This window comes from Lagenorhynchus albirostris, chromosome 13 (genome assembly GCF_949774975.1).
Source record: "Lagenorhynchus albirostris chromosome 13, mLagAlb1.1, whole genome shotgun sequence".
Lineage (NCBI taxonomy): Eukaryota > Metazoa > Chordata > Mammalia > Artiodactyla > Delphinidae > Lagenorhynchus > Lagenorhynchus albirostris.
The window spans coordinates 10,115,175-10,139,452 of record NC_083107.1 but is presented as its reverse complement, the minus strand read 5'-3'; the positions used below and the strand labels follow the sequence as shown (position 1 = coordinate 10,139,452).

General features: G+C 45.9%; 2 protein-coding genes and 1 pseudogene across 6 annotated transcripts in view; 1 reads left to right on the top strand and 2 right to left on the bottom strand.

Moving 5' to 3' along the window:
- The window catches only part of BUB1 (BUB1 mitotic checkpoint serine/threonine kinase), a 41,752-nt gene extending 36,687 nt beyond the window's left edge, over window positions 1–5,065 (top strand). For 4 of the 5 annotated variants that reach the window (XM_060168657.1, XM_060168655.1, XM_060168656.1 and 1 more), the window contains 6 exons: window positions 1,460–1,575; window positions 1,886–2,047; window positions 2,226–2,383; window positions 2,483–2,657; window positions 3,209–3,315; window positions 4,785–5,064. In XM_060168657.1, coding sequence (XP_060024640.1) covers window positions 1,460–1,575; window positions 1,886–2,047; window positions 2,226–2,383; window positions 2,483–2,657; window positions 3,209–3,315; window positions 4,785–4,980 — 914 coding nt within the window. In that variant the 3' untranslated portion in view covers window positions 4,981–5,064. Of the gene's footprint in view, window positions 1–1,459; window positions 1,576–1,885; window positions 2,048–2,225; window positions 2,384–2,482; window positions 2,658–3,208; window positions 3,316–4,784 lie in introns of all 5 variants that reach the window. The other variant, XM_060168658.1, reaches the window with a different exon arrangement.
- Window positions 5,066–10,856: 5,791 nt separating this feature from the next.
- Window positions 10,857–24,278, bottom strand: part of LOC132531471 (two pore channel protein 2-like) — a 38,220-nt gene continuing 24,798 nt past the window's right edge. The window contains exons 10-19 of the mRNA XM_060169280.1: window positions 23,271–23,415; window positions 21,258–21,443; window positions 19,686–19,750; window positions 18,802–18,889; window positions 17,536–17,605; window positions 15,156–15,375; window positions 14,964–15,054; window positions 12,672–12,785; window positions 12,313–12,437; window positions 10,857–11,311 (exon numbers count right to left, since the gene is read on the bottom strand). Of these exons, the coding sequence (XP_060025263.1) occupies window positions 11,166–11,311; window positions 12,313–12,437; window positions 12,672–12,785; window positions 14,964–15,054; window positions 15,156–15,375; window positions 17,536–17,605; window positions 18,802–18,889; window positions 19,686–19,750; window positions 21,258–21,443; window positions 23,271–23,415 (1,250 nt within the window). The 3' untranslated portion in view covers window positions 10,857–11,165. The remainder of the gene's footprint in view (window positions 11,312–12,312; window positions 12,438–12,671; window positions 12,786–14,963; window positions 15,055–15,155; window positions 15,376–17,535; window positions 17,606–18,801; window positions 18,890–19,685; window positions 19,751–21,257; window positions 21,444–23,270; window positions 23,416–24,278) is intronic.
- Window positions 13,186–13,286, bottom strand: LOC132532035 (U6 spliceosomal RNA; annotated as a pseudogene).

Here is a 24,278-nt window from a genome sequence, read left to right as displayed (position 1 = left end):
TGTGTTTTTTGTCTTTTATTATGCCTTGTAATTTTTGTTAGAAGCCAGTCCTGATATCCTGCTGAAAGGAACTGAGATAAATAGCCCTTTAGTGTAAGGTTTATGCTTATCTGGCTTGGACTTAGGCAGTGTTTACTATTTTCTGTGGCTGTAGGTATCAAAGGCTGAAATTCCCCTTTGTGTCCTTATTTGTCTCCCCTGTTGTCTTTGGGCTTCCCTAGAGACTTGTTCCTAAATAAGGTCTGAGACATCAGTTCTTTCTGTGGTGCCTCCTCTCCCCACCCCCGCTTCGGTACTGGCCTCAGTGGTAGTTTCTGCTTCTGGGCTCTGCTATTCTCTGCATTCACCTGTCTCCTCAGTTTGGGGGGCAGCAGTTTTCCCTGTGACCTCAGTTCTCTAACAGATCTAAGAGTTGTTGATTTTCAATTTGTTCAGCTTTTTCTTACTGTGAGGGTAGACTGACGACTTCCAAACTCGTTACATGCCAGCTAGAAACCAGAAAGCTACTTTTTTATATTTGATTTTAAACACATGAATTCTTTTTTTAAAAAATTAAAAATCTGTTACAACCTTACCTCTGTCATCTTTCTACCAAATCCAATAACCCCAGTGTAACTGAAAAATATCAAGACAAATCCAGCTGAGGGGCATTCTACAACTTACCAGAACAGTGCTCCTTGGAGCTGTCATGGTCATCAGAACAAAAAGTTAGAAACTGTCACAGCATAGCAGAGTCTGAGGAGACTTGATGAATGTGTCCTAGAACATTAGGGGAAAACTAGTGAAATCTGAATAAAGTGTGGAGTTTAGTTAACAGTAACATACCAGTTTTGGTTCTTGTTTGTTACCAGTGTAACTTGGTTATGTAAAAGTTAGCAGTAGGGGAAACAGGATGCAGAACATACAGAAACTACTATCATCTCAACTTTTCTATAAATCAAAAACTGTTCTAAAATAGAAAGTTTACTGCAATAAAAATTTTTTAAGTATCTGTTAGAAATATCGGTACAACTACGCTCTGCCCTTTTTATTCTGATGTAAAACACTTGCATTTTTCAAAGGCGTGTTAGAGCTTTGTTTAGCACTTTGTAGAGGATGTCCACTTGTTCTTTCTGTCATCACAACAGTCTTGCCAAGTAGGCAGCACACGTACTCCCCCTTTAAATATGACAGCACTGGTAAAGAGAGAATGGCTGCCCGAGGCCCTGCTGCTCAGTGACAGGCCTGGGTCCCGGCAGTGCTGCCCTGGCTCCTCCATCACCTCGTTATAAAGGGGGTATTTTGTGGCAGGTATTTGTTTAACTTTCATGTAAGACTGGAAAAACATTTCCTAAGGGAGCTATATCCATTTTTATTTATTAAAGCAATTCAAGCACCAAGAAAAATTTACAAATACTTCATTTTGATAGCCTTTAATGTTTTGAGCCTTTTTTTCATTTTGACTTAACTATCTCCTCAGGTTCTTTGCTGGTCTATGTTGATCACCTTCTTGGAGAAGGGGCTTTTGCCCACGTCTATGAAGTTACCCACGGAGATGTGAACGATAGCAAAAATAAGCAGAAATTTGTTTTGAAGGTAAATGATCTGTACAATATAGAAAATGAATTTTAGGGCTAGAGTTTGCCAGCTTCCTTTTTTTTTTTTTTTAAAGATAGTGGTGGTTTCACTTAGGTCTACTGTCAGCACTTAAGAAGCAAAACTATCCCACAAGGATTCAGAATTGCCTCGCCACTAAAATTACCTTGCAGCAGTTCCCACGCTGCAGCAACAATTCATAGCTTGTCATCACTTTCTACCCCACATCCTGCATTTGGATGAAGTGGCTTTCTTGCTATCATTTTCCAGAATGTGAGCTGGATATGAATGTCACATACCTGATTTGCAGGTCCAGAAGCCCGCCAACCCCTGGGAATTCTACATCGGGACCCAGCTGATGGAGAGACTAAAGCCAAGCATGCAACACATGTTTATCAAATTCTATTCTGCCCACCTGTTCCAGAATGGCAGTGTGTTAGTAGGAGATCTCTACAGCTATGGGACATTACTAGTAAGTGTATGGCTTTTATGACAAACAAGAACTGAAGTACATTTTTTGCCTTTTGCCTTGCACATACCTTTTGCACTTGGCGCTTTTATTGGAGTGATGGGTGGGGGCAAAGCTCTTGACTTGAAATTTCATTAATCCTGTGCAACCAACTCAGGATTCCACTTTCCATTGTTTCTAGAATGCCATTAACCTCTATAAAAATACCCCTGAAAAAGTGATGCCTCAAGCTCTAGTCCTCGCTTTTGCTATCAGAGTGCTGTGCATGATTGAACAAGTCCATGACTGCGAAATCATCCACGGAGACATCAAGCCAGACAATTTCATACTCGGAAACAGGCAAGTTGCCCTTTTAACAGGTCCTTCTCTTACCGTTTCCCCAGCAGCCTTTTATTATCTGTGTTCACGCAGCCTGACCCTTGTTTGTGTTTAATATAGATTTTTGGAACAGGACAGTGAAGATGATGATTTATCTGCTGGCTTGGCACTGATCGACCTGGGTCAGAGTATAGACATGAAACTTTTTCCAAAAGGAACCGTATTTATGGCAAAGTGTGAAACATCTGGTTTCCAGTGTACTGAGATGCTCAGTAACAAGCCCTGGAACTACCAGGTAGAGAACTAGAGTGAGAGATTTGAAAACATTTCCCTGTATGACACTCACTATAATTTCAAAAAGAATTTGGGAATCTAGATAGTTCGAGCTGATCTAGTCTTCTTCTAGCCCTGGATTCAGACGATGCTCCAGGGTTGTTTCCAGTTGTGGACACGTCACACCTCAGGAGGTTTGGAGCACAGTTCGAAGACCACAGCCAGTCCTGGGGGGAGGAGCTGAGAGGACTTGCAAGCGGCTTAGTGTTGTGTTTGCCTCTGCATGACAAAACGAAGGATGCGGTAGCTCAGGAAGAGCAGAGCTTCCCAAGACTCTTCCTAGGGAGGTGGCGGGTGATCTGCCGTCCGTGGAAGCCTCCAGCAAAGCCTAGATGGGCATTCATAGGACGTGTCAGTGTGGGGTTAATGCACACTTCCAGAATTCTTTAAAAGTGAAATCCTGTGACTATTTATTTCCTGTGATTTATCATATTTGCTGCATAACTTAGACATGGGAATATACTCAAGTGTAAAATACTGTATTAGTCATATATACCCATATTTTCTTTATAGATTGATTACTTTGGCGTTGCTGCAACAGTGTACTGCATGCTTTTTGGCACTTACATGAAAGTGAAAAATGAAGGGGGAGTCTGGAAGCCTGAAGGTCTTTTTAGAAGGTTGGTATTAGCATTGGTGCTACAGTGAAAAGAATAAATACAGTAGAATGTTGGGTTCCATCTGGTGGAAAATGGATCTTTGCCACAGAAGACCCATGCCTTGAGAAGTAGGGTGAAATAGCATAACCCTGGGCCCTGGGTGCAGTGAGCAAGTTATTTAAGTGCTTCTGTTTCTCCATTTGTAACTTTTGTGTAACAAGTTGTGTGGAGACATTTCATTGGATCTTCAGTTTCTCCTATGTATAACAGATTCAACATATCCATTCTTTTTTTTTTTTAATTTTTAAAATTTTATTATTATTTTTTTAATAGATCTTCACTCGAGTATACTTGCTTCACAATACCGTGTTAGCTTCCGTTGTACAACAAAGCGAATCAGCCATATGCATACACATGTCCCCATATCCCCTCCCTCTTGAGCCTCCCTCCCACCCTCCCTATCCCACCCCTCTAGGTCATCGCAAAGCACCGAGCCGATCTCCCTGTGCTGTGCGGCTGCTTCCCACTAGCTAACTGTTTTACATTTAGTAGTGTATATATGTTGATGCTACTCTCACTTCGCCCCAGCTTCCCCCTCCCACCCCATGTCCTCAAGTCCATTCTCTATGTCTATATCTTTATTCCTGCCCTGCAACTATGTTCATCAGTGCCTTTTTTTTTTTTACATTCCATATATATGCGTTAGCATATGGTATTTGTTTTTCTCTTTCTGATTTGCTTCATTCCATTGTATATATGTGCCACATCTTCTTTATCCATTCATCTGTCAATGGACATTTAGGTTGGTTCCATGTCCTGGCTATTGTAAATAGTAGTTCTGCAATGAACACTGTGGTACATGACTCTTTTTGCATTATGGTTTTCTCAGGGTATCTGTCCAGTAGTGGGATTGCTGGGTCGTATGGTAGTTCTATTTTTAGTTTTTTAAGGAACCTCCATACTGTTTTCCGTAGTGGTTGTATCAATTTACATTCCCACCAACATATCCATTCTTGATGCATTAGGTTGGGTTGAGGTTAGAGTTAAGTCAGATGCAAGAGTGGGATTGCCCTGCACGCTGAAGGCTACTTTTTTTAAAAATAATTTATTTATTTATTTATTTATTGGCTGCATTGGGTCTTTGTTGCTGCACACGGGCTTTCTCTAGTTTCGGCAAGCAGGGGCTACTCTTCGTTGCAGTGCATGGGCTTCTTATTGAGGTGGCTTCTCTTTTTGCGGAACATGGGCTCTAGGCCCACAGGCTTCAGTAGTTGTGGCACGTGGGCTCAGTAGCTGTGGCTCACAGGCTCTAGAGCGCAGGATCAGTAGTTGTGGCGCATGGTCTGAGTTGCTCTGCGGCATGTGGGATCTTCCCAGACCAGGGCTTGAACCCGTGTCCCCTGCATTGGCAGGTGGATTCTTAACCACTGAGCCACCAGGGAAGCCCTGAAGGCTACATTTTATCCTTCATTTATGCTTTGTCTCTCCAGGCTTCCTCATCTGGATATGTGGAATGAATTTTTTCACATAATGTTGAATATACCAGATTGTCATCATCTTCCATCTTTGGATTTGTTAAGGCAGAAGCTGAAGAAAGTATTTCAAGAACACTATACAAACAAGATTAAGACCCTTCGTAATAGGCTAATTGTACTGCTCTTAGAATATAAGCGTTCTCGAAAATAAAATATGGACACTCCCTAAAAGTCTCTTTGTAAATGCTGGCCTGCTCACTTTGAACCTTGATGTTTCCACATTTATTGTTTATGTAAATGTTTCTTAAAAATAAAGCCCACAAAGTATATCCCTGGGACATAGTTGTTACAAATATTTCAACAAAATACACAACACAGTAACATCCCTACGTAGCAGGCTGACTGGGCAGCTCTTGGGATGCAAGCATTCATGAGAGTAATCGGCAAGAGAACATTCTCTAAAAGCACTTTTTAAGCACTGACCTGTTCACTTTAAGCCAAAAAAGAGCCAAGTCAGGTTTGTTTGTTTTTTTCTAAATTTGGGGGTTTATATTTGTGTAAAATAAAAATTCCCCAAATATATTTAGCAGACTTAATGTTTTTATGAATTGAATGTACCTGTCCTTTATTGTACTTGTTCTTCATTGCTATCCATGGGAAATATTGCAGGTATAAATCTTAAGCTTTGTTTTTTAAAAGCATGATTCAAAAGAATATCTCAGATCTTGAAAATAATCATGTAAGCTCCATGCATCATTAATTAGCTCTGAAATTATAGCAGCCAACTTAGCGTTTATTGACTTAAAGCTGGAAGGGTCCTATAACCTGAATTGACCTTCCCTCCTCTATCCCTCCCTCTTCCCTTAGCACGTGATGAAGACAAATGTGAGGGGACACCCAGTTCAAGAAGACACAGTGACTGGCTTCCGCTTCCACCCTCACTCCCAGCCACCAGGTTCCCCATTCCAGAGACAACCTCAGCCCACGTTTTCTGACCTTTCCAAAAATTATTCCATGAATATATATATATATATATCTATATATATATATAATGTTTTTTGACAAAGCTAGCATAATTCTGCTTTTTTTCACCTAATGTATGGTGGAGAATGTAAGTACATATAGAATGGTCTCATTCTTGTGATGGCTGTGTAATATTTGGTTGTATGATATATAGCCATAACTTGTAGTGTAAAATCCTAGAAGCGGAATTGCTGGGTCAAAGGTAAGGGCATTTAAAATTTTGTCTCAGTATTGCAGGTGATCCCCCGTAGGGCTCTGCCAGCAGGGATCAGAGTCTGTTCCCCACACCTCCACCAACAGGACACGTCAGGCTCTTTGACCCTTGCCACTCTGACAGGTGACAAATGGTATTTCCTTGTGGTCTTCATTTGCATTCTCTTCTGAATTAGGCCAAATATATACATATATTCAAGAGCTATGTGTTTTTTTCTTTTTCTGTGAACTCTATCCTTTGTCAGTTTCTCACTTGGGATTGCTCTTTTTCAGTTTAAGTTGTAGGACCCCTTTGTATTTCTCCCAATTGGTCGTCTGTCTCTTAAGACTTCTGTTGACATGAAGATTTTTAATTTTGTTTCGTACTCTGACTTATAAAGTTTTTTGGCTTTTGCATCTTAAAATGCCATCTTCGATTGAGAGAATAAGAAAAGAGTCTTCTAATGTTTTTAATATTAGTACTGATTTAAATACTTAAGACTAAACTTTTGGTTGTTTTAAATCAGATGTCACTTTTTCTTGTTTTTTCTAGCTGGTACTTTGACTATATGAAGACTATTGATTTATATAAAAAGCTTTTCAGTTGATTCTTTTGAAGTTTCCAAGTAAATAACCATCACTATGAAAATGCCGCTTATTTTCTATCTTTGCCAGTTTTTCGCTGTGATTTTTCTCTTCCCTTCGCCATTGCCCAGGACCATGAGAAGAGGGCTAAACAGGGATGGTGCTGGACGTCTCTGTCTCCTGCTTTAGAAGGAGCTCCTCCCATGTTTATCCAGTAAGCTCATGAGGCTGGCCTGAGGTAGCCTTTTTTAATCACGTTGAAGCAGTATCCATCCATTTCTTTCTACAAGTGTGAATCATAACATTATTTCACAGTTTTCTTGCCCCTCTTTTCATCTGTATTGGACCAGCTAAATGCCATTCCCCTATATGAATGTACCATATTTTAGTTAATTCTCTATTTAGAGACAATTAGTTTCACAATTTTATTGCTACAGAAAAGTGACTGCAGGTACAAATGTGTCTGCAGGATAAATTAATAGAATGGGATTCCAAATATGCTTTATTTTGAAAATAAAGAACGTAACCTATGCGATTGATTACACATACACTGAAATTGGAAGGAAGTTGATCCAGGGACAAGACCTCATCAGACAAACCAACATTAAATTTACTCTTAAAGTGTCAAAAGTGAGCATTGATAAAGCCAGATTTGTGGGATTTTAAAATTTTTCCTCTTGAAAATGTCTGTTTTCAAAGGAAACAAGACTAAAGTAGATAAGGCTGTTATTTTACTAAACTAATAACGAAATGTGTCCATCCATGAAAGGCAGCTGTGGGTGCATTCAGTCTTGGGCAGAGAGGACACTTGGCCTCGGCTTCCAGCCCCTGTCAACATATCCTGCGTCCCCGCCAGCCCGTTTGCTGTTACTGGATCTGCAACTCCTATCACACCCAAGATACCTTCTATGCCATTCACACCAACAACTTCAACCTGACCAGCGTCATCTCAGCACCGCTGCTGCCCATCTGGTGTCCAGTCTATGCCAAGGGCTCCGCTTACATAAACTTCACAGTCAGATTTCCTAAGCAACAGCCTTGTCCCCAGGGAGGAAGGCTCCATCCAAATGAAAGAAGTTGCTTTAAGCACTTCAGGAAAGTAGGTGGGTTTTTTGGTCCATTTCCTGGTACAAACTACAGTGATCATCTTCATTTCATTATAAATTATACACACAAACACACAGTTCATCTGCACAAGGAAATAAGCTCTGCATCTACAGGGCCACCGAGACGGATGCCACAGACATCAGAGTTGGAAGGCAAAGAAACGTCCAGCTCACCCACTAAGGAGATGGAGTTTCCCCAGGGACAGAGCTGAGCAAGGGCCCAGCTCATCCTAAGTGTCCAAACACCAGCTAGATTCAGCCTAGGTTCTGATTTAATACCTACTCGGGCCAAGGCCTTTCCCATTCATTCTCGGCAGCCCCGCTCCACGTGCTAAGTCCCAGCTAAGAACAAGGCTGGTTACTCCGGAGACTCAGAGACTCCTGTTACCAGTGCCTTCTCACCCTGGATTATATCTGTGTCTAAGGCAATGGTTCTAAAATGTATTTTTTCATAAGACGCACCTGAGACACCAAAAGTGTGGTCCGGGCCTATCAGAAATAATGCTCCGAGATGCGTGGGCATCAGCACGATATGCAAACACTCCTGCAAAGCTGCTTCCCTGCCACTGGTCCCAGGAGTCAGTGTCCCTGGTCCTCCTTTTACCTCATCCCTCCACTGAGTCCATCTGTCCCGTTGGTTCCATTCCGAATGGTTCAGATGAACCCATTTCTGGATTGGTCAGGCTGCAGGCAGGCTAAGCTCCGGTAACAGAACCCACACAGGGCAGCTTAGAGAAGACACAAGTGATTTTGATCTCACGTTACAGTCTGGGATGGGCGATCCTTTACTGGCCCCGACCCTGCCGTCCTCAACAGAAGGCTTCCAGGATGTTTTGATTGCTGTCATATCCCAGCAGAGGTGGACATCGTTCCCACGGGCAAGACCTGCGAGGTGTCGACCCCAGTTGGGCTCACAGCCCACGGGGCAGACACAGTCATGTTGCCCCATCCCCCTGCCAGGGAGACTGAGGAATGAAGTGTCCAGCTGGGAGCCCATGGGCTAAAATGTCGGGGTGACTAGTCCCCTAAAAGGCAGAAGAAAGACCTGGAGAAAAGTGGCAATACTGCCACAACTCCTGCCCCTTGTCCCCTCCCTTGGACTGTGTGCAGAGGCTGAGGTGCTGGCGCCCCCTGGTGGCCACGGGGGCTGCTGCAGGACAGTGGTAACCGGACCCCAAGAGTCTGACCCCGAGACTTTCCTACTGAAGGGCTCACACTTGAGAAAAAATTACACAACAAAGTTTCCTCCACTATCGTTTAACACTGAACACGTGGAACAACATACAGGTCCATGAATATGTGAATGCTTCCATATCAAGGAACATCAATGGTATGGAACACTTGACAGCAGTGTGTGTGTGTGTGTGTGTGTGTGTGTGTGTGTGTGTGTGTGTGTGTGTGTGTGTGTGTGTGTGTGTGTGTGTGTGTGTGTGTGTGTGTGTGTGTGTCTATATCTGTCTCTATATCTATATCTCAACATGAAACAATTACTAGTAAGTGAAAGAAGCAAGTTCTTGAGCTATACATGATAAATGTCATGACATCCCACTTATGATAAAAAAAATGATTATATATTAATATGCATGATATCCATTTAGTTCCAGAAGGAAAAAGAACAAACTCAGCAGTTCCCACCGGAAAGGGGGTGTCAGGTTGTGAGTGGAAGAATGAGAGGGGAAGGGTGAGGAGAAGGAAGAATAAAGAGCAACTTTTGACTTTTTACTATATTTCTGTATTGAATATTTTACAGTGACCGCATGGTTTCTAATTTTAAAATGCCCATCATATTTTCAAATTAAAAACATTAAGTTGTCACTCAGCATATTTAACCTAATCCTTTATATAATGATAAATGTTAAATACACAAAGAAATAAGAGAGGTCTGGATGGATGGCAGGACTCCACAAATCCCATCAGACGGGTCAGCAAGGCTCCCACCTCCTGGGAATCATGGTGGTAATGGAATCCCAAACCCTGACGCCAAACACCAGCCTTCCAGGTTTCAAACCAGGAAGCGCCATCTGGAACAGCCCGGTCAGCATCCCCCGCCCCCCTCCTCCTCCCCAGTCCACACGATCTTGGGAGGGAGGTACCATCTGCCCCGAGTTTGCAGGTGAGGAAGTAGAGCCCAGAGGTGGCATGGTCAGTGGGGAGGCAGGCATGAAACCAGCCCGGCCCCAGAGTCCCAGCCCTGAAGCTTTCGCTTTGCTCCGACACCAGGGGTCGCCCTCAGACCAAGGAAAGGGGCCTCCCAGGCCAGGTTCGGTTGCCACGCTGACATGTGACACATGACATGACACGTGACGGCCTCACTGCACTCAGAGCCCTCAGGTCAGGAAGCCTTGATTCCCACGCCCGATTCCCCTGCTCAGGGTAGGGCCTGCGATGAGGTGCAGAAGACGGAGGAGTCCTACCTACCCTGACAACTCTGGAAAGGACTCACTTGCTCACAATGCAGTTGTGATCAGGAGTAGCCAAATTCACAGAGACAGAAAGTAGAATGGTGGCCGCCAGGAGCTGGAAGGAAGGGGGGTTAGGGAGTTACTCTTGAATGGTACAGACCTTCATCTGGGGTGATGAAAAGCCCTGGAGGTCTGTTGAGTGTACCTAAAATGTGACTGTACATAAAACTACTGAACTGTACACTTAGAAATAGTTACAGTAGTAAATTTTATGTTGTATATTTTACCACAATGAAATGTTTTAAATAAAATAGAATAAAATGAAATAAATCCCTTTAATTTCCCAGGAGTAGGTCGCTGTTCTGAGATTTTCATCTGGGGAAAGTGACCTCAGGGAGCAATTTACTCAACCTCTTGCTATACTTGTAATTTAATTAAAGAAACTTTGAGGGACTTCCCAGGTGGTCCAGTGGTTAAGACTCCACACTTCCAAGGCAGGGGGTGTGGGTTCGATCCCTGCTTGGGGAGCTAAGATCCCACATGACTCACGGCCAAAAAACCAAAACATAAAACAGAAGAAACTCTGAGAGCCTCCCCCAAAAAAGAAGCAATTGTGACAGAATTTGATCTTCACATTCATATTTGTCTTCATTTCGAATAAACACTGCATCAAAAGCTACTGTACTAGAACATGTTCCTTTAGCATATTAAGATATTTTAAATTCATTTATGTAACACTGTAGCACAGTATTCATTTAATAAAGTAGCAAAATATCATATAAAAATAAATGAAAGCTTTTATATACCCACCGAGAGGATTTACACACGTACAAACACTTGTATGGTAAGTGCTCTCCAGTCTCCTTGTAGGTTTTCCTTTCCTCACCTCCATGGTCAGCCCTAAGCATGACCTCAGGAGAGCACACAGAGCTGACCACTCAGGGCAGGGGAGGCCGATTCACAGTCTTATCAGAACACAGAAGAGAACCTGGGCTGGGAAAGTAACCTCTAGGTAGCATCTGCAAACAGTGAGGACAGCTTATCTTGGTTTCCAGTTGTGGATGCCTGTGGCCCTTACAGGCCCAGGGTCAGGCACTGTTTTCAAAAGTGGGATTCTTGGGATGTATGTCACTGGGTGAGAAGTTCAGAATCTCCTCCAAGGAAGGGCCTTCATCCTCTGGAGCTATTTCAGACTCAAACATCTGCTGCAGCAAAGCATCCACGGTCTTGTACTCTGGGAGGAAGGAGAGGGGCACATGGGACCTGCCCGTGTGGGTCGGAGGGGAGCAGAGCTCGGCTTTCCTGAAGGAGGGTCTCTGAGCCCACCCCACTGAGCTCCCCAGACCCCGCAGGCTCTGGAGACCAAGGAGAAGGTCCTCCTTGAAGGATGGGGGAGGATGGCCGCCTCTGGGGTGGCATGCCCACACACACACACACACACACACACACACACACACACACACACACACACACACACACACACACACACACACACACACACGCCATCTCTGCTGTGCTGTGTCTTAAGTGTACCATACAGTGTCCCCATCAAAGGCCCAGTTGAGATTCAGACAGGTTTGGGTTTACTCAGTCAATCGCTAATTCACTGAGAATTAATAAAGTACTTAAATAGTTATTAAGGCCCACATGTCCTGGGCACATGGTGAGGCCCTTGGGAACACAATGGAGAACAAAAAAGACATGGCCCTGCACATGTGGAGCTTCGAGTCTGCAGGGAAGACAGATGGTGACCAGACAGTCACTCAGTGACCAATGTACAGCTGACAGGTGCTGAAAGGCAGGGAAGGAGAGCTGGGGGGTGGGGGGTGGGGGTGGGGTGCACAGGAGCACCTGACTTCTCGGGGAGCCCGGAGGGCTTCCCTGAGGAAGTGCTTCCTGAGCAGAGACCTGCAGGAGGAAGAGCCTTGATTCTGCAAGGTGAGGTGAGAGTAAGGGGAAAAAGCAGCATGTTCAAAGGCCCTGTGGCAGGATGGAGCAGGGGAGCCGAAGAAGTAAAGGGACAGCAGGGCTAAAGGGCAGAGGCGTGGGGGTTCCTGGGGTAAGGAAGACGGGCTGAGGCATTGAGGGAACCAAGCATGTGGCCCCTAGAGGCCACGGCAGGCGCCCTTGAGACACGGTAAGCCCCTGGAGGTCGGATTTGCATCCTGGAAACATCTCACTGACTGCTGTGAGGAGGATGGATTGGAGGAAGTTTCGAGTTGGGTTAAAACTTACTTTTTGATGCAATTCTAAAGTACAGTCCTTTCAAGGCCTTCCTTTTGTTGTCTCCATCGTCCCCACTGAAGCCACTATCCTTGGCGTCCACATTGTCAATGAGCTTCCCATCCTGCACTTCTTCCCTTTGGGGAGGAAGAGGTGGTGTGAACACAGTCGGGTCCCTCAGCTGAGTTCCCCTCTGTCCTCCCAGCCATGGCCCCATGTCACCCATGTAGCCAGCGAGGGTCCCTGAGAACTGGCACCCAGGACCAGGCTGGCTGCCATGGGGTCTCGGGGGTTAAATGTGATCAGGACCCACCCCGCCATGAACATCCTGCTTCCAAAGTCCATGAGCCGCGTCGGGAAATGCTACTCACTCTTGGACCCCAACTCCAAGCTCTTGAATCTTCTTCTCAATGGCAGTTTCCACTTCACTTTTTTCTAACGAATATGCCACAAAAAACGCTTCCAAGATGAACGCTATGAAAATACTGAGAAAAAGTAAAAGGCAGAAGGTTTTACATCGAGTCAGCCATGGTCTAGGTGATGGGAAATCACGGCAGCAAAGACTGTTCAAGCCCAAACAAAAAGGCCGCCCATCTTTGCAAAGAAAACACAACACGGGGAAGAAACAACAAAATGTCTCTCAAGCAACAGGCACAACTTTCTTTCATTCGGAAAATCATTCTTCCTCTACATCGTTTTTAAACAGTGACTATTAAGAAGAAAATAGAGGCGGGGGGGGGGGTTCTGATTCACAATTTTTAAAGGTTTACTCCATTTATAGTTATTGTAAAATATTGGTTATATTCCCAGTGCTGTACAATATATCCTTGCACCTTATTTTATACCTAACAGTTTGTACCTCTTAATCCCCTCCCCCTATATTGCAAAAATATGGAATGCCTCACCAATTTGCATGTCATCCTTGCACAGGGGCCACATTAATCTTCTCTGTACAGTTTTAGTGTATGTGCTACCAAAGTGAGCTCGAAAATACAGTTTATTTTAAGGGGAAGCTTTGGCCACATAATTGGTGTAGACAATTCTCCATGAATATCTCGTGTTAATGCACCGTCTAGGTCCTCTGAGCAAAGGCACTGACGGCCAATTTAGGGATACATTGGGCTGGCCCAAAAGTTCGCTCGGGTGGTCTGTGACATGGAAAAACCCCAATGAACTTTTTGGTCCACACGATATGCGTGTCTGCAGAAATGCTCCACCATAGTAAAGCTTCCTGTTACTTACTGTCTCCTCCCCAGCGACCACTAGGGTAGCAGAGACTTCATTTTGCCCTCCCCGGAGACTTGCTTACGTTCGAGAGTAAAAATAAGGTCTTTCTCTTTTTCTCTCTCTTTCCAGAGGGGAGGATGGGCAGGTCTCCCCAGCTACACAGACCGGGGTTTCCTCATTTTGGGGTTCCCCTCCTGCAATGCAGCCCATCCCACTGGCCCTCACCTCACGGTGCAGCGGGGATTAGGGCTCGGGGAGCTGCCCCAAGTATTGCTCTGGCGGCAGCTTCTGCCACGAGGAATAAACTGTCTTTGTCTCGGACCCAAGGCATCACACATTGTCAGTATATACACATGACGTACACGCACACTGACCTGCAACTTGTGAGTAGGGAATCCCAGTTCCTTCACCACTGCTGACTTAACATGATGCTGACGGAGCCCAGGGCTGTCACCATACTCGCATGCTTTTGGGGGAAGAGCTGAAAAACCCCTACAGCTTTTCACGTTGCCTCGGCCTATCCCAGCATTCTGGAAACCTCTCTAAGAATCACTCAGCAGCATTCCTCTCTCGTTCCCACTACATATTCCATTCAGACGGTGCAGGACAAGCAGCCCTGAGCGGTTCTTCCCCTCCCCTCCCTCTGCTGGGACGTTCTTGAGCCAAAATCAGCAGGATGGTGGCCAAAGCAGCCCTGATGTGACAAGGAAGGCCCGGGGCTGGGCTGTCATCCCCAAGAATTGTGGGCCCTGGGCTCTAAGAGGGATACGACAACCAGAAAACATCTCTGGGGGCGGGAAAAACAGGGATAAAGGGACTCAAATTCAGGTCCCACAAGGAACAGGGGAGCTAGAATCAGAGATTGATAAGCAGGAAGGAAAGCCCTCTGGAATGGTGAGGTGTCATAGCAGCTTTCAAACGGTGCCTGAGTTCTCCCCGGAAGAGAAGTCAGGACAGAACTGGAACCAATGAAGAAAATTAACTAGTAAGCACACTTCCATTCTACCTGTGCAAGGACAGGTGAGGACCAGAGCTGGACGACAAGGAAATTGACTCGTATAGGTTCTAATGAGTCCCAGGAGTTGTGCAGATTTCAGCAAAGGCTGGACACAATTCACAAGGACGTTCTAAAGGTGATTTATCCCACTGGGGAAGGGTAGGGAGACCGGCCAGGACACCAGAGCCCTTCTGACCCAAACAATTGGCGAGGCTATGAGATGTACACTATATACTGACGTGCACGGCTGGCTGACACTGAAGAACACAGATGTGAACAAAAGTAAGATGCCTCCCTTCTGGTGCCTTAGCATCTAGCAGGGGAGATGGGACCCACCCACAATGTACTCAAGGGTGGAGCCAGGGAGGAGGGAGGTGCGAGCAGCTGTAAATCTGAGAGGGGGGATCTGGAACGGCCCACCCGGCAGGAGCAAACTCACTTAACAATGAGGATGACGACCACGACGTGGAAACCGATGAAATACAGCTTTGACGCCTGGTGAGTCACGAGGGCAAAGCCATCTGCGAGGAGTGGGAAGCTAAGGAAACAAGCGTTCAAGGAGCCGAGACCCAATCCTCCCGGAAGGTGCTCTCAGCATCCCCCGCCACACCCGCCTCCTCGGAAAGGATATCGTGCCACTGGTTAACCACAGTGAGCTCTGTCAGCAGGATGAGAGAGGCAGCCAGGTCATTGAAGTTGTTCCTGCAGTACCTGCCTCGGGCAAACGCTGAGTCTTTTAGGGCTGGGTTCCCACACACCAGGGCATCAGGACTGGTGGAACTGGGGTCAAAGAAGTGGACTTTGCCGTGGAACACTTCCATCCCGATGATGGCAAACACGTAGTAGACCACCTAGGGCGGGCGGCACCGGGCACGAGTGGGCAGGTGGGATGAGGGGAGGCAGGAGGACACAGACACGGGTCAGCCTGCGACAAACGGCCGGCAGAAAGGGCTGCGACCCTCATTCTGGGGATGGCTTTCCCCACAGCCACAAGTTCCAGCAGCATCAGGAACAGGGTGGGATGGGTCAGCCCACTGGCCACTGGGCTGTTCAGGGACAGGGGCACGGCCAGCTGGACCACACCTTGACCTCTGTGGTCCCCGTTTACAAAGACAAAATGATGCTGTTAGCAAGTTAGTGGGTTAAATACTCAATAAATAATATCAAGAGTTAGGCCTCTAGGGAAAAAAATAATAAATTTGGATCTTTACCTCATTTGTTTTGTTTTTTGTTTTTTTGGATTTTTTTGGCTGTGCCACGCGGCATATAGGATCTTAGTGCCCCGACCAGGGATCAAACCCGTGCCCCCCGCAGTGGAAGCGTGGAGTCTTAACCACTGGACTGCCAGGGAAGTCCCGTTTACCTTGTTTCCTATATCAAAATAAACTCCAAAGGTATCAAAGAGTTAAATGTAAAAACCAAACTATAAAGGAGCTAGAAAAAAAATCAAGTAGAGAAAAGCCTTATAAGCATGATATAAAACTGTAAAATAAAATATCAACAAGTATGACTATATAATTAATTTAAACTTTCAGACAGCCGAAAAAATACAACAGAAAGCCTTTATTTAGGAAAAACAAAAACAAAAACAAACAAGTGATGGATGAGGAAAAATAACTACTCTGTATACAACGTACCAAGGGCTTATTTCCCTGATCGGCAAAACGCTCTTTCAAATCATATAAAAAAATACAACTAATAGAAAAATGGACCAAGGATATGAATTAAGCTGCTTATAAAAAAGATAAGCATAAGTGGCCCAAAGAACATGGAAAACACACTCAGCCTCTGGAATAACTAAAGAAATGCACATCAAAGGGATACAGTGCCATTTTCTCACCCATCAGATTGGAGAGTATGGAAATGTTTAATAAACCCAGCTGTGAGGGGTGCAGAGAAACAGATGCCGCACACACTGGCATTTGGAATACACAGGGAGCACGTCTTTTGGAAGGCAATTCGCCACCACTGATCCAAACTGTGGACACATTTACCTTGTGACCTAGCAGTTCCACTGCTAGGAATGTACCCAACAGAAACACTCACGAAAGCAAAGACACACACAAGATGGGCTTCACCCCATCATCTGTGATGGCAAAGAAGTGAAATCTCTAGTGGTTGGCCGGTGGAGGGGCTGATTAGCCATGTTCTGGAGTCTTCCCTCAGTGGGACACTTTGCATCAGAGCAGAACTCACATGGGTGCATGTGTCCTCCAGGACATGTGACAAAGACATTGGGAAGACGTTGGATAGAAAAAAGTTGTGCCATGTTTGGTACAGATGATCCCATTTGACACAACAATAAACTGGATACACATACATCTGGAAATGACATGCCTGTTGTATGGATGGAAATGTTTAGGAAGCGTAACGAGAAACTCTTAATAATGGTTGCCTCTGGGAAAGAGGCACGTGGTGGATGAGAATGCGCGACCTGCAGTCCATCTTTCATTCTTCTGTACTAATTGAATTGTTTTGTTTTGTTTTGTTTTACCACTTTAACAGAATAGAAAATAAGTACCCTGTAGCAGATATTCAAGCTTCCTCATCCATAGCATGGAATCACTCCTGGGTGGGGGGCCCAGTCCCCTCACAGCCTTGCGTGGCTACGTTCTTACCACTGGGCTTCTGGAGGAGCAGGTGGGCTTTCTTCTGAGCAGAACAAAGAAGGATCTGAGGCCAGGGGGGCAGAGCCATGCTCTGGAAGGAAGCTACACCCCTGAGACCCACCTGCTGGCTAGGAATACCCCCCTGGACCGTGGGTGAGAAACACACTTTGACGAGATTAACCCACTGAGGTTGGGTTTATTACAGCAGCCAGTGTACCTGGACGGCTATATGCCCCATGTTTCTACACACTTGATATTTCTAAAAATAGCTCCTAGAAACCCCTTGAATCTCATTGACTTCATCTCCCTTTCTTTCCCTCACTTAAAATAAGGCTCACAGAGACCTGCTAAGAATGAACATCTTATCGCGTGCTTCACGTAGAATAGGAACAGAACACTCACCAAGACCAGACCGCCAAACGTCAGCATCGTGGGGCCGATGTTAAGTAAGGTGGTCACGATCACCCGGAATCTGGGATAAAACAAAGTTTCGGACACAAGGCAAAGGGAAGATGTAAGTAAAACTGACACCACACTAGCATGTTTGGTTTCATGCCCCTCCCCCCAGTCCTGGATCTGTGCTGTGAATGCTGTCAGGAATCTGCCTTTACAATTTTGTCAGCATCAGTCCATCTACTGAACTGAGGGGGGAGTTCACTTGAGTTTCCCCTAAAGCAAAACAAAGCAAGACCGTTTTCAAAAACATAAGAAAGGTAATCACAGAGAGTTTCACTGGTAGGACACAGGTGGGTATTGAGGCTGAAAAACCTTCCACCCTCGTCTGCTTTCTTCCCCCAACCTTTTTCTTCATCAAAAATTCAGCCTGGGGCTTCCCTGGTGGCGCAGTGGTGGAGAGTCCGCCTGCCGATGCAGGGGACACGGGTTCGTGCCCCGGTCCGGGAAGGTCCCACATGCCGTGGAGCGGCTGGGCCCGTGAGCCATGGCCGCTGAGCCTGCGCGTCCGGAGCCTGTGCTCCGCAACGGGAGAGGCCACAACAGTGAGAGGCCCGCGTACCAAAAAAAAAAAATTCAGCCTGTATTAAAGCTGACCTGGAGACTCAGCTGACCGGCCTGCTCCCCTACTTATTTTGCGGGGGGGCAGGCCAGTCCTCAGATGGCAGTCCCCACACACTCCTTGAAAGGAACCTGGCCTATCCAAAACAGGGTGGGTTTTTCCAGGTTTAGGGATCAGACTCCTAGGCTTGCATCCTAGTTCTGCCTCTTTCTAGCTGTGCACCACTGGGGGAACTACTTAACCTCTCTGAGCTTCACTGTCATCACCCAGGAACTAAAGATCATTAAAGCCCCTACATCAAGGGTTGTTGGAGGGATTTAACGAGACAATGGTTAGCACATTCCGTGAGCATTAGCTGCCATCGTGACCACTGTCCAGTCACCAGGCTGCAGGCACAGTTGAGGGACCACGTCGCAGGGTTGAAAGTGACGGACAGAATCCCTGCCCTCAGAGAGCTGCACCTCGGGGCTCTTCACCACCTTCTCGGGCTCCCTGCCCCTCCCCACCGCCCCCAGAGAACCCAGGTCCTCTATACAAGTTATATCCTGGGTTCACAGCTGGGCGTGTTTCTATTCCCAGGCAGGGTGGTTTCTGTCAAGCCCGAATATGGGGAACTGCCCGGGTGCAGCTGTTTCCCATGGCTTCATCTTTACCTCTGAATGCTGACAATGATCCGTAAGAGCCGGAGTATTCTCAAAATCAAGACAATATCCAGTATCTGCTGACTGTTGTATTTTCTCGCTGGAAAAAGAACACAACCATCTAACATTCCGGTTTCGGAGCGCCTCTGGCTTGTCCCTTTTATGCAGTGAGGTCTGAGACTCTCTGGGTCCTGGGGGACTATGCACTTCACTTCAAGAACAGGGTGATGGCTCTGAGCAATGAGGAAGTGAGGACTGCCTTCAACCAGTAACTCCCCCGGCAAATCAGCACCAAGCTGAGCATCCCCTCCAGCCCTAAAACTAAGAAGCATGAGTGTAGGAACAGACTTCAGACCATAATCAAGAACTGACTGTGGATCCCGCTCTACAGAACGCACTTCAGCAAGCCGTCCCTCCCCCCAGCATTCATTTCATAGTCATGTTAAGAAGCTTCTCTATCTCTAATAATCCCCTCTGCCATCTACAGGAAGGAGTGTGCAGGGCAGTGGCGGCACAGGTAGAGGAGCCAGAGGAGGGTAGAAAGGAGAGGGTGGTGGGCAGAGGCTGATGAAGAGCTCCTGCTACAGCTGGACCCTGGGTTGGGGGCCAACATGGGCAGAGGGTCAAGGATGAGCCCTGAGACCAAGGGCAGTTTGGAGAGATGACCAGCTGAGTGTTTGGTGTGGTGATACCTACAAATGAAATCTCTACCATACAACCAGACACAAACAAAGCTACCATCCCTCTCCAGAAAGCGGAATAGTTTTACTAATTCTCCTGTGTCCCCACTGCCTCGTCCCAAACACCCTAATGGTACACCATGGATGTTCTACAAAGTTTACTGATTGAACGCACGCTCCCGGGAGGCGGGGAAGCTGAGAGCCGGTGACACTGACCTGACTGAATGGTGGTGTTGGCCACAGTGGCCACCAGGGCTGCGATGATGATCAGCGTATCAAACCTAAGATTTGGTGGAGAAGCAACGTCAGTAAGGAGTCAAGGGAAAGGCCTGTCAAGCTCGGGATACAGTGAATCCTGAGAAAACTCTGAATCCAATCTCTTACGCAAAGCAACGATCCAGCCGTCAAATTGATTTCCATAATTTTTAGGACAGCAGGTACAAAGCAGGAAACACTGTGTTTGATCATTTACTGGCTGCTCCAATGAACCATCGAAGGAAATTTGTAGGAATCAGCTAATTCATATCACTCTGTCTTCCAACATAACTATATACTTGCAAGAATACTTCGACACATTTTCAGAATACATAGTGTAATCTTTCTCGGTATTCATCTTACTAAATGCATTGCAACTTTATTTATTTATTTATTTTATTATTTTATTTTTTTATTTATCTGGCCATGCCATGCGGCTTGGGGGATCTTAGTTCCCCTACCAGGGATTGAACCCACACACTTGACAGTGAAAGCGCAGAGTCCTAACTGCTGAAGTGTCAGGGAATTCCCTGCAACTGTTTAATTAAAGGGGAAACTCATCATGCCGTGACTTTTCTCACAACGGTGCCACTGCCTTGGATAACACTGGTCAGCTGGCCACACGCACACCTGAGTGAGTTTCTTGGCACTGGGAGCAGTGACCACAGAGATCCAAACCTGCTGAGCTGTGCACTACCCATGATGGCTGACATTTAGTGGTACTCAAGATGGTGTGCAGCATGTGGGTGATGGTTTAAGACCGGGAGGTACAGAGCCTGGAGCACAGAAGGTCACAGGAGAAACATCCAGCCCGGGAAAGAGCTTGCTAAGGGTCCTCATCGTCCAGCCACGCAGGCCAAGTTTTCCAATAACAAGAGTAGGGAGCGGGCCGGGCAACCACGGAAGGAATTGTCTCATTGGGTGCGACATTCTAAGAGCCTTTCCAAATCCAAGATGCTGTGATCTGTGATTCTAATTTTAGACAGTCATTCAAACTGACATCCTAAATGACAGCTTTGAGAATCAGATGTTCCCCTGCCCTCAAGACTTCATTATAAGAAGCCTCGGGCTTCCCTGGTGGCGCAGTGGTTAAGAATCTGCCTGCCAATGCAGGGGACATGGGTTCGAGCCCTGGTCCAGGAAGATCCCACATGCCGCGGAGCAACTGAGCCTGTGCGCCACAACTACTGAGCCTGCGCTCTAGAGCTCACGAGCCACAACTACTGAGCCCACGTGCCACAACTACTGAAGCCTGCATGTCTAGAGCCCGTGCTCCGCAACAAGGGAAGCCACCGCAATGAGAAGCCCACGCACCGCAACGAAGAGTAGCCCCCACTCGCCACAGCTAGAGAAAGCCCACGTGCAGCAATGAAGACCCAACACAGCCAAAAATAAATAAATAAATTTATAAAAAAAAAAGAAGCCTCAAAACTAGGCAGATGGAGCTTGAAACACTCCACAACGTTATTCCCCAAAGTGTGACAGAAAGCCCCTCTCTTCAACCACAGCCTCCTCCCCAAAACACAGACTCACCAGTTCCAGAACTGCTTCCTTCCAAAATAGGCTCTGGGTTCGTACGTGTACAATTTCAGGAGAATTTCAATAATATAGAGAGAAAGGAAAAGCCATTCTGCATAGGAAATTAAGGGGTTTTTCTCATCCAAAGCAATGAATATGGCATTTATTAGAATGATGACATCATAAACCCAGACAAAAATCCTGCCAGGAGGGAAAAAAGAAGATTCTGTTACCATACATTTCAGTTAAAAATAAAAATAAAAAAGCAGGTTCAGAGCCCTGCAGGAACTACTGTGTTTCCTGTCAGTGTGATGAATATGAGATACTCACCACCCCCCATCCCACCAACACACACACACACACACACACACACATACTCACTCAACATGGAAGGAAAGGTTCCACCATGGTTAGGGCTCTGAAATTCACCTGCCTCTCACTGACACTGGTACACTGGTATAGCCTTTCCCACCAAGGAGAAAATGAAGACAGAGTGAGGGGGAAGAACAGAGGCCTAGTTTTCCCAGGTTCGCCTTTTGGGCACAGTACCTGGATCAGATGAAAAGCTGGGTAGAATCAGGGGGCAAGGAGAAGGTTTAGGGCTTAGCCCAGGACCATTACACCTTGACTACTTGACCCTGGAAAATTAACATCCTTAACTCAGAAAGCTTCTGAAAAACTCTTTACTCCTATCGCACACAAGTCTTCCAGGGGACTGACGTGCCCCACTTTCTCACCAAGTCTGGGGTGAAAAGGGGTGAAAAAAATAGGACAGTTGGGCTCTGACTCAACTTTTTAATTACAGAGCAGGCTGCCCCTCACAGGCATCTGTGCTCTGTGCTCCACAGAATCCTGGGTGAACCCTGGGCGTGGCCGTGGGAAGCAGGGGAACGGGGGCTCCTACCCTATTGTCCTGGGGAAGCTGCAGACTCTAGGTCTCAGCCCTGGATGCCACATGTGGTTACACAAACATCCACTGTGTGAAACACACCAGTAGTTCAATATTGAGATGAATGGAAAGGAGCCTCTACATGAAGGGCCTTCGTAAATATACAGTATGGGAGCTAAAAGGGATATTTACCTACATCATAGGCTGGGCTACTTTCAAGGATTTCTATACCATTCACTTTTTTTTTTTAATTTTTGAATGTTATTTTATTTATTTTTTTATTCAGCAGGTTCTTATTAGTCATCCATTTTATACACATCAGTGTATACATGTCAATCCCAATCTCCCAAGTGAACCATTCACTTTTATGAAACATTAAATTCAAAGAAGGCAAGAGGGGAGCCTCTGCTGATAGGGGTGTTCCAGGCCACACATAGTAAAAATAAACTTTCCAACCAGGATAAAGGACTCTTCTGGAGTCCATCTACTTGGGAATAAAAGAATTAATTGGCATTCTTTTTTTTTTTTTTTTTTTGCGGTACACGGGCCCCTCACCGCCGTGGCCTCTCCCGTTGCAGAGCACAGGCTACAGACGCACAGCTGCAGCGGCCATGGCTCACGGGCCCAGCCGCTCCGTGGCATGTGGGATCTTCCCGGACTGGGGCACGAACCCGTGTCCCCTGCATCGGCAGGCGGACTCTCAACCACTGCGCCACCAGGGAAGCCCTAACTGGCATTCTTAACAGTCATTCCAGTAACTCTAACTCATGTCTACTTACCAGATACTTTACAAAATGCCATATTTGACATCAACTTCCTAATGACTCTGATGGGGCAGGAACTTCCTGAAATCAGAGAGTGGTCAGCTTCCCTGGCTCAGAAAGCACAGCCAGTCTGTGGCCCTTGAGCATTAAAAAAAAAAAAAAAAACACCGAAGAAGGAAGCATAATCTAGAAACCTGTCCTCTGGCTAAGGTTAAACATAGCAGAACCGTTTCCATGCCTTCCCAAGAAACTAGAAGCAGTGAGCAGGGGAATGGTTTATAGCTTCAGTGATGAAACACATTCAGTCCAGACAGCATTAACAGATTCATCTATTTTCAAAGCAATTTGGGAGAAAACCAGCCCCGTCTCACTTGCCTGTGCCGAACCATCTTCTGAACCAAGAGGCTTGGGGACGACTGGTATACCCGAGGCATCCAGGCTTCCAGCGGGTGTCTCTTGATGTTGATGGTGACCACCTGGATGTTGAGGAGGTCAGCCAAGCGTAGAAAGTTCATTTTGTCTGCAATGAAAAAGGGACCCCCAAATACATGGCTGCTGTGACACTAGGGTTCAATGGGTGAAACAAAGCCAGCACAGACTCTTGGATCTGCGTTTCACAGGTGAAGATATGAAGCCTCAAAGGATGAAGGCCCAAGGCCAAGGGGACAGCGAGTGGCACAGCCTCCCGCTTGTCCTCACTCAGACCCTGAGCCAGCCCAAGGCAGCCAACCCAAGCATGTGACTTCGCTAGTTCACAGACACCGCTGCCTCACTCCCTGCCTTCCACCTCACTCAGCCATTATGGCAGTCCAGCCATTATGGCAGTCCAAGCAAACCGATACAAGCAACGATTTCTCAATGAATTGTTAAATGAATTATTTTAAAGTGAACACTATGCGTTCCTTAAATTCTGAATGGAGACTTAAAGGTCCTCCCGGAGTAAGAAATCAGGGAAAAATTCTTTATGCTTTAAATGTGCTATCCCCTAAAAAAAAATAAATAAACCAAACAAACACAACAAACAAAAAGCCTCACTAGGGTGGAGGAAAAAAGGAATTTTAAGCTTAATGATCACCTTTTTTCTTTTAACAAAGTCTCTGACAGACTCTCGGCTTGCACAAACGTATTAAAATGCTAAAGAAACTAGGTCTTAAAATGATTTTCTCCTTGACACAGGTGTCTTCCAGATAAAAACTTGAACTCACAAATCAGTTTATAAAGTCTGGCCCCCACAAGTATAAAATATGTAAAACAATCAAATATTCATTTAAACAGTATTTCTATATTCTAATTTCTTAAAAAAATCAGATGGGAACCAGGGAATTCTAACTTCATTTAATGTTCTTAGTGTCTCTACCTAATTAAAAAAATTTTTTTAAGATA